Source organism: Medicago truncatula, chromosome 8 (genome assembly GCF_003473485.1).
Source record: "Medicago truncatula cultivar Jemalong A17 chromosome 8, MtrunA17r5.0-ANR, whole genome shotgun sequence".
Classification (NCBI taxonomy): Eukaryota; Viridiplantae; Streptophyta; class Magnoliopsida; order Fabales; family Fabaceae; genus Medicago; species Medicago truncatula.
The window spans coordinates 19,864,909-19,873,969 of record NC_053049.1 but is presented as its reverse complement, the minus strand read 5'-3'; the positions used below and the strand labels follow the sequence as shown (position 1 = coordinate 19,873,969).

The 9,061-nt window shown below is 34.9% G+C and overlaps 1 protein-coding gene across 1 annotated transcript; it reads left to right on the top strand.

Annotated features, from left to right (window-relative positions):
• The first annotated feature begins 2,763 nt into the window (after window positions 1-2,763).
• Window positions 2,764-6,130, top strand: LOC11416435 (G-type lectin S-receptor-like serine/threonine-protein kinase CES101). The gene is made up of 7 exons (XM_003628221.4): window positions 2,764-4,010; window positions 4,152-4,259; window positions 4,345-4,544; window positions 4,641-4,851; window positions 5,046-5,283; window positions 5,382-5,532; window positions 5,622-6,130. The coding sequence occupies exons 1-7, from the start codon at window positions 2,828-2,830 to the stop codon at window positions 5,928-5,930; spliced, it is 2,400 nt and encodes a 799-aa protein (XP_003628269.1). The 5' UTR covers window positions 2,764-2,827; the 3' UTR covers window positions 5,931-6,130.
• The last annotated feature ends 2,931 nt before the right edge of the window (window positions 6,131-9,061 follow it).

Below are 9,061 nucleotides of genomic sequence, written 5' to 3'. Positions count from 1 at the left end.
CTGCTCGCTATGGCGAGCTACAACATGCAACTCATGAGGCGAAGGAAAGTTTCTCGCGAGGCGAGCGATGAACTTCATCCCTCGCAAGGGCGAGGATCATCCCTCGCGAGGCGAGCGATGAATACAGGCTCGGGCAGAATGCAGATTTTTACGAAAATCCACCTAAAGGGATGGTTTTAAGCTTAACATTGATTCCAGATATCAACCTATGGATTGTCTAAGGTCTATACACAGTTTCTACATCAATCTAACAATTTTTCATCAATTAATCATCAATTTCTCACTTTAACCTAATTTTCAAATTCTCAAAAACTAATCCTACAACCTGTTAAATACAACTATCAGAATCATAAACTTAATAGAATTGAATGCTAGTCCCACCGTTACCTTAAGAAATCGATGGACAACCTCTTCTTGGTTCTTCTCTCTTCTTGTTCTCCCTTTTCTCCCAAAAGTGATTGTACGTGAAAACTTTTCTAAACCTAGTTCTCACCTATTTATATCTCCTCTATCTATTCTATCTTATTCCTCTTTTTTCCACAAAACTCTTTAAATTCACAAAACAGCCCCTCATCTCAATATTTATTTTATTTAATTTTCAAATCTTATTCTATTAAATAATAAAATAAGACCTCTCAAATAAAATATCACACATCACATAGTCACATATAAATCACATACATCATATAAATCATCTTAATAGACTCTAAACTCACAAAATAATTAAATAAATCAAAGTGGGCGTTACATTCAACCTCAAACATTTTTCTTTGTAATTCTGTTTGAATTTAGAAGTTTCCTGCAGTTGTGCTTGAGCATTAGAAGTCTCTTGATTGTGTTCAGTAGCATAGGAAGGGAAGTCTCTTGCAGTTGTGCTTGAGCATTTGAGGTCTCTTGCTAGTTTTAGCAGTGAGCAGTTGTAATCAGATATTACATTTTAGTGAACTCTCCTTGGAAGTGCAAGGGGGACAGGACTACTTCAGTTTGTGGAAGGAAGTTGTATAATTGCTTTGTGTCTTTCTTATTTCTCTCTCTCTCTCTCTCTCTGTTTTATCCGCTGCTATTTAGTTCTGGAAATCACTTCAGAAGCATAACTCTATTTGCTTCTGATCAGTGTTTTCAGCTTAGGAGAAAACGAAGAATAAGCTAACACAATTCAACCCCCCCCCCCCCCTCTCTTGTGTTTTTCTCACCTTCAATCTCTTGCCCGATCCTTTATTGTATCGACAAATTATGGGTAGTCTTAATTATTTGAATATTACTCGCCCTAACATTACTTTTGTTGTTTAACAAGTAAGTCCATTCATGCATTCTCTTGGTCATCTTCACCTCGCAACAATTCTCTGTATAGTTCGTTTCCTGAAGGGAAGCTCTCATCGTGGCCAATTCATTTTCATTGGAAGTTCTCCTAAGTTGAGTGCTTATAATGATGTCGATTGGGCCGGATGCCCTGATGCTCGACGCTTTGTCACTTGTTGGTGCATGTTTCTTGGCGCTTCGTTGATCTCATGGAAAAGTAAGAATGTTTCATGCCATGTTTGTTGCTAGTTCAAAAAGAATTTGGCTTCATGGCCTTTTGGCTGAACTTGGATTTCTTCAAACAAAGTCATCCTCACTTTATGCTGACAATACAGGTGCCATCAATATCGATGCAAATCCAATTTTTCATGAACGCACCAAGCATAACGAAGTTGATTCTTATTCAATCTGTGACGCCCATGATGAACGACTAATATCTCTTCCTCGTGTCGGATTTAGCTGCAAATTGGACATATTCTTACCAAGGTTGTTCCACGTCCATGTCATCAGTTTCTTGTTGGCAAATTGACGCTCATTGACCAGCCGCATCAATTTGAGGGGGGATGTGAACAAGAAGTTGACTTGTTCTCCTTATTATATTTAGGGTTAATAGTGTTTTAACCCCTGTAATATATGTTATTTCCGGTTTTGCCCCTTGTAAAAATTTTTGTTTGAATTTGTCCTTGTAAAATATATATTTTTTCCCAAAATACTCCCTTAGGCCATCTGACTCACCAAATTCCCTTACGTGAAACTGAAATAATTTTTTTTTTCATTTTTTTGTGGGCCACAAATGAAATTAACTTAAGACATCATATTTAATTTTACTGTAATTACTTGTATAGCCTTGTAACCTTTATATATACACAAGGAATAACAACGAGAAAAACATCAAATCGTTATTTGTGACAAAAATGTTACGCTATGGGTGTAACCAAGGCCAAGGTTCAACTCCTAACCCAACAAACACTACTCTTCCTATTGTCCCTTAAACATCCAATCATATTGGTCTATAGGAACATTCCATGACCCTTACGACAATTGGTCCATTACAATATATATTAATTTTTTGCCGCATTAGATTGACTAAGTACATATCAAGGGATTGAATTGATTGATAATATGATATAAAGGGATCTTTGACTTATTTTTCGTTGTTTGAGTTCCCATAATCTTTTATAGATTAATTGACTAATGGATTTATACTATTTCTTTGTTTAGAAAATAGAACAAATATTTCTTTGTTCATATAATCACTTTGTTGTAGAATAAAATAACGAGTCATTAGAGGGTCAATGAGTTGTTTTGCACATGGATAATAACTTGAATAAACTATATAAAGTATGAGACATAAATATTATTATGGCATAAAGCAGTGTCTTCTTTTGATTAGAAAAATGAATGCTAAAGCTCCTTTAATGACAGATTGGTCATTTCATTCCCACATGCCATCTCCATCTTCCCTAATCCAAAACTTAATTTCAGAATAATCTTCAAACATTTGAAGCACTAATTCTGTGACTTAAACATGGTTTGCACTGAAAAAGGAAAACCTCGAGTTTTGCTTTTCTTTACATACTTGTGCTTGTGGTGGTGGTGGTTTACTACTACTTCTATCTATGTCAAAGCAGAAAATACTGATAGTATGAAGCCAGGAGATATACTGAATGTCAGTGCCACATCTACGTTGTGTTCTAAACAAGGTAAATATTGCATGAGTTTTAACCAAAATACGGATCCTGAAAACCTCACTTATCTCAGCATATTTGGCAAAGGGAAAGATGATTGGTTAGTGTGGATTTCTAACAGAAACCAACCTGTTGACATTAATTCAGCAAGTCTATCACTAAACTACTCTGGTGTGCTAAAAATAGAATCCAAAATTGGTAAACCAATAATCTTGTATGCTTCACCTCCACCTTTTAACAATAGAAATTATATCGTTGCCACGTTGTTGGATACAGGTAACTTTGTGTTGAAAGATATTCAGAAGAACATTGTGTTGTGGCAAAGTTTTGATCATCCAACCGACAGTTTACTCCCTGGTATGAAATTAGGTGTGAATCGTAAAACTGGTGAAAACTGGTCGCTGGTTTCAAGCATTAGTGATTCAATTCTGGCTCCTGGTCCATTCAGTCTTGAATGGGAGGCCACGAGAAAAGAATTGGTTATCAAGCGTAGAGAAAAAGTTTATTGGACAAGTGGAAAACTGATGAAAAACAATAGATTTGAGAATATACCTGGAGAAGATTTCAAGGTCAAAGTTGTGTCTGATGAGTACTTCACATACACAACTCAAAATGAAAACGGTCTTACCAAATGGACTCTATTACAGACTGGGCAACTTATAAACAGAGAAGGAGGTGCGTCTGGTGACATAGCAAGGGCTGATATGTGTAATGGGTATAACACTAACGGAGGGTGCCAAAAATGGGGTGAAGCCAAGATACCTGCTTGCAGGAATCCTGGTGATAAGTTTGAGAACAAGCCCGTTTACAGTAATGACAATATAGTATACAATATAAAAAATGCTAGTTTAGGCATAAGTGATTGCCAAGAAATGTGCTGGGGTAACTGCAGCTGTTTTGGATTCAATAACTACTATGGAAATGGAACTGGTTGTGTCTTCTTGGTATCAACTGAAGGTCTTAACATTGCAAGCAGTGGTTATGAGTTATTTTACATTCTGGTTAAGAACACCGATCACAAAGGTATGTATAACTCTTTACTACTGTATTGTAATTATTATATTTCCCATGACTGATCACAAGAACATTTTGCATTTTTGTAGTAATAAGAACAAAACAAGTAATCCATTGAAATATATAACTCAAATCATTTCCTTGTTTTAGTAACCAACAACTGGATATGGATTTGCGCTGGAATGGGGACTCTTCTGCTAATTATTGGTCTTTCCATTCTGCTCAGAGCTTTAATGAAAGGAAAACAAGTGCTTCGAGGTATTTAAGTTTTATCAAATATTATATTTAGTACCTAATTATAACAATCCCTTAATATTTCATTTTTTCACCTTTATATAAACAGAGGGGGAGAGAATAACAATACAGAATGAGATTCAAGATCTGGAAGCTTATAGAGCATACTGTAATGGGGACGATCTAGAAGGAGATTTAAGCAACGGTGATGACTTAAAAGTGTTTAGCTATTCATCAATAATTGTGGCTACCAATGGCTTTTCTTCTGAAAACAAGTTAGGACAAGGTGGCTTTGGACCTGTTTTCAAGGTGACCCTTTTTTAGTTTTGCTGAGATGGTGGCTCCTGAAATAGTTTAGATTATGCATTCATCCATTTTATTAATGATATTTTATATTTAATTCAGGGAATTCTACCTTCAGGGCAAGAAGTAGCTGTGAAGAAACTTTCAAAAACTTCTGGACAAGGAATGACGGAGTTTAGAAATGAATTAACACTCATTTGTAAGCTTCAGCATACAAATCTTGTTCAACTAATCGGTCATTGCATTCATGAACAAGAGCGGATATTGATCTATGAGTATATGCCCAACAAAAGCTTGGACTTCTTTTTATTTGGTGAGATATATTAATTGTAACAGTCTCATTAAAGTTGGTGTGTGTCAGAAGAAAAATATAACAACTCTCCATTTGTATGGTTCAGCAAGCTGAGGATATAAATGGTTTCATTAGAAGTGAATCAAAATTTAGAAGAGTAATATTTATTATAGTACTTTTTCTAACTGCATTTTATTTCTTTTTTCCTTGAGAAGACTCCACTAGAAGAAAGTTGCTAAACTGGAACAAACGCTTTAACATAATAGAAGGAATTGCTCAAGGATTACTATATCTTCACAAATACTCAAGACTCAGAATTATTCACAGAGATTTGAAGGCTAGTAATATTCTCCTAGATGATAATATGAACCCAAAAATTTCTGATTTTGGTGTGGCAAGAATGTTCACAAAACAAGAAACCGAAGCAAATACCAACAGGATAGTTGGGACATAGTGAGTTTCTCCTGTTATTTTTTTGCTTGGAATTTTATTGAGAATTGTGTAAACTGAATCTGTTTTCTAATATCATGATTGTTTATTTTTTCATACAGTGGTTACATGTCTCCAGAGTATGCAATGGAAGGAGTTTTTTCGACAAAGTCTGATGTGTACAGCTTTGGAGTCCTGCTCCTCGAAATTATTAGTGGTGAAAAATGCAATAGCATGTACTGTGAAGACAGAGCACTTAATCTAGTTGGACATGTACGTGATCCTTTCGCTCTCTACTCTCTTTATGAATTTTATGCATGTTGTTTGAGTTTTGACATGAAAAATAATCATTGATGTCGTAGGCATGGGAGCTATGGAAAGAAGGTGTAGTTCTTCAGTTGGTGGATCCATTACTAAATGAGTCGTTTTCTGAGGATGAGGTGCTAAGATGTGTTCATATTGGTTTATTATGCGTAGAAGAAAATGCAGATGATCGTCCGACAATGTCCAATGTTATATCAATGTTAACTAACAAAATTAAAGTGGATGTTTTGCCTAAGAAACCAGCATACTATGGTGGAACAAGAGTTTTTGATGAAGAAACGTACTGCGAAGAAGTTGGTGTGGATTACACACATGAAAACTCTCATTCACATGTACAATCAATATAGTTAGGTGCAGGGAAGAAATTATTAAATTTACTGAAAAAACTTTTACGTTGTGTGTGTGCCAATGCATGATGTGATAGCACTGATATGCTTTATCCGTTTTGTCTTCTACAACATTGAGCTGTTGGGAAGACATTGATTGTATTTGACATATGACTGGTTTTGTTATGTTTAAAGGAAATAATGATATTGTAGGATTTAAACATGCAAGTAATTTCCTCAATGATATGCAACAGGTGAATCAAAATAAATATAAAAATTGTGAGAGGGAAATAACTTGTTGAGAACTTGAGATGATCCAATATTGTGTTTGATTTGCTTTTCCCTCCTCTTGTGTTGTGACGACATTCTGGTGAGAAAATCGACCTTGCAGTTCTTCGAGGATTTTCTTGAATTGTTGATCATTTGAAATGATTCTGGCGTGTTTTTTCGCTTGGAATATTTAACACCTACATGTTCGACCACTTAAAGTTGAGCGTCGATAACAGTAGAAGTAAAAGAGTCAACAACACCAGATGGAATTTGAATTATGTTGCCTGTGATTTTTGTAACTTTTTGCAAATACTAGGAACATTTATAGAAAAAGTTTGCCCTTTGGGGGATGCCACATTTGAACGAATTAATGCATAACCAAGAATCATTAGATTTTAATCTTTCAAAAAGGTTCAATAATATATAGGGAACATCAAAGACAGTAGATAGACAATTATACATTCATTTTCTAAGTACTAGTAAACATGGATAGAAATACAGCTTATTTTCTAAAAAAATACATTTCGGTTCAAAATATTGGTTTTGGTTCGGTTCGGTTTGGTTCATAGGTAAGAAAATGGTTAACCGAACCATAACTTTGGTTCAGTTCGGTTAGCTCCATACCTGAAACGGTTCGGTTCAGTTTTCCCGAATCATTTCAAAATTTCGGTTCGGTTCGGTTTTTTAGGTTAACCGAACCATGCCCACCCCTAGAAATACTTGTCCACCAACACAAGGTTTCCCCTTTGAACTACAACCCATATTTAAGTCACAGAATCAATGCTTGAAATGTGGGAAGATTAAGCTGCATTGAATTTTTGGATTATTTAATATGGTGATTGCATGTGGGAATGGGATGACAATCTATCATTAAAGAAGCTTTGTCATTCATTTTTCTAATCAAAACAATACCAAACTGCGTTGTTCTTTATTCCTTAATAACTTGTTCTAGAATAGAAGCACGAGTCTTCAAAGGGTCAAAGAGTTGTTCTGGAAATGGATGATAAGATAACCTGAATAAACTATATATAATGAAATACGGAGAAAAGCAATGCGGTATTGTTTTGATTAGAAAAATCAATAACAAAGCTCTTTTAATGACAGGTTGTCATGATATTCCCACTTGCAATTAGAATTGTTAATAATCCAAAACTTAATTGCAGATTAATCTTCCCATATTCTGTAGTTTTTATTACTAGACCACTCTTGTTTACTCAAAATTGAATCTGAATTTGGAAAACCAATAATCTTGTATGCTTCACCTACATATTTTAACAATAGTACTATTGCTTCCACCATGTTGGATAATGGTAATGTTGTGTTACAAGATATTCAGATGAAGACTGTTTAGCGGCAAAGTTTTGATCATCCAACCGATTGTTTCCTCCCCGGGATGAAATTAGGTGTGAATCATAAAACTTGTGAAAACTGGTCACTGGTTTCAAGAATTAGTGGTTCAGTCAAGCTAGTGAAAACAATAGATATCAACTGATAAACAATACATATCTAATGAAAATTCAGTAGAAAATTGTGACTGATAAGCATGCACGGCTTTAATATTTCTTATCTGTGGAAATTTTGAGCTGAAGTTATATATTCTTACTAGCCATTTTAGTTGGAAAAGCTATTATCAAGAAATATTTGCACTTTATAGTTATTATCAAGAAATAAAAGAGCCAAAAACAAACTTAGACATATAATAAAAAGAAATTAAAATTCAAAAAATGCAAGAGCAAGAAAAAATTGATGCTATGAAGAAACTATCCTTCTTCCAACAAAACATTTCAGAATTAAGCATGCATGTTTTTGGTGAAATAGAATTAAGCATAGTTTTTTGATAACATAAATATTGATTTTAAACGTAGAAAAATTTATTAGATTACAAATATTACAAGAACTCATAAACATACATATCATCATCATCATCATCATCTACTTTTTTCCATGGGTATGCTTATTGTTATACATCCAAACCTTAAAACACAACGCTTCACCGCTATCTCGTTACAAAACTCCTCAACATTCTCATCAATCTTTTTAATCTTTCAACCTAATGTCATTGCAAAATCCAACATCTTCTTCCTTTGCTCATGGTAAACTTTGTCCAAAACCTCTTCTTCGATTTCGACGACCATTCTCTAGCACCATCACCATTGATAGGCTCAATATGTCTAACACGAACATTTTCTTCAAGATCCTCCATTGAAATGTGGATCCCATAGATGAAGTTCTGACAAGTGTAGTTGCAGGTACAATACAATGGAAGTTCTTTGACATTCACAAGCAGCACATTAAAAAAAAATGGTGGTACCTTCGGCTCCAGCGGGTAAAAACTCACGACAACGATCAAGAGAGTAGCCGCCAATATTGGACATGTGACTTTTTTGACATTCATTGAAACTTCTTTTAAAGCTATTGTGTCGAAAATTTGTAGGAGATTATTCGCATTGAGTTGACATTTTAACCGATGATGATTTCATTTCCAGTGTATTAACATCAGTGCCTATCACCATCTCTTCACTGCCTTCCTCAATTTCTGTTTGCCCAGATAACCCACAAAAGTGAGAATGTACTTTTGGCAGCACGTTGTATAAAATGATTTAGATCAACTTGGTTGTTTTATGCACAATACTTAATCAGATTATCAGAGAACAGATGTTTATAACCATTGTTGTTATATGCATTTAGATTTGATGTCTGTCTCTATATCTTTTTCTCAGGTATTATCAAAAGAAGGCACCGAGTCTCAAAACTTGTGCACACGTATGATGGAAAGAGGAGAATGTCCACCCCTCATGGTTGTTTATGATCCGCTGGAAGGGTAAGTGATTATGCAACAAAAACTGGTATCACCTTTTTCCCGTTTTGCACTCTAATCCTGA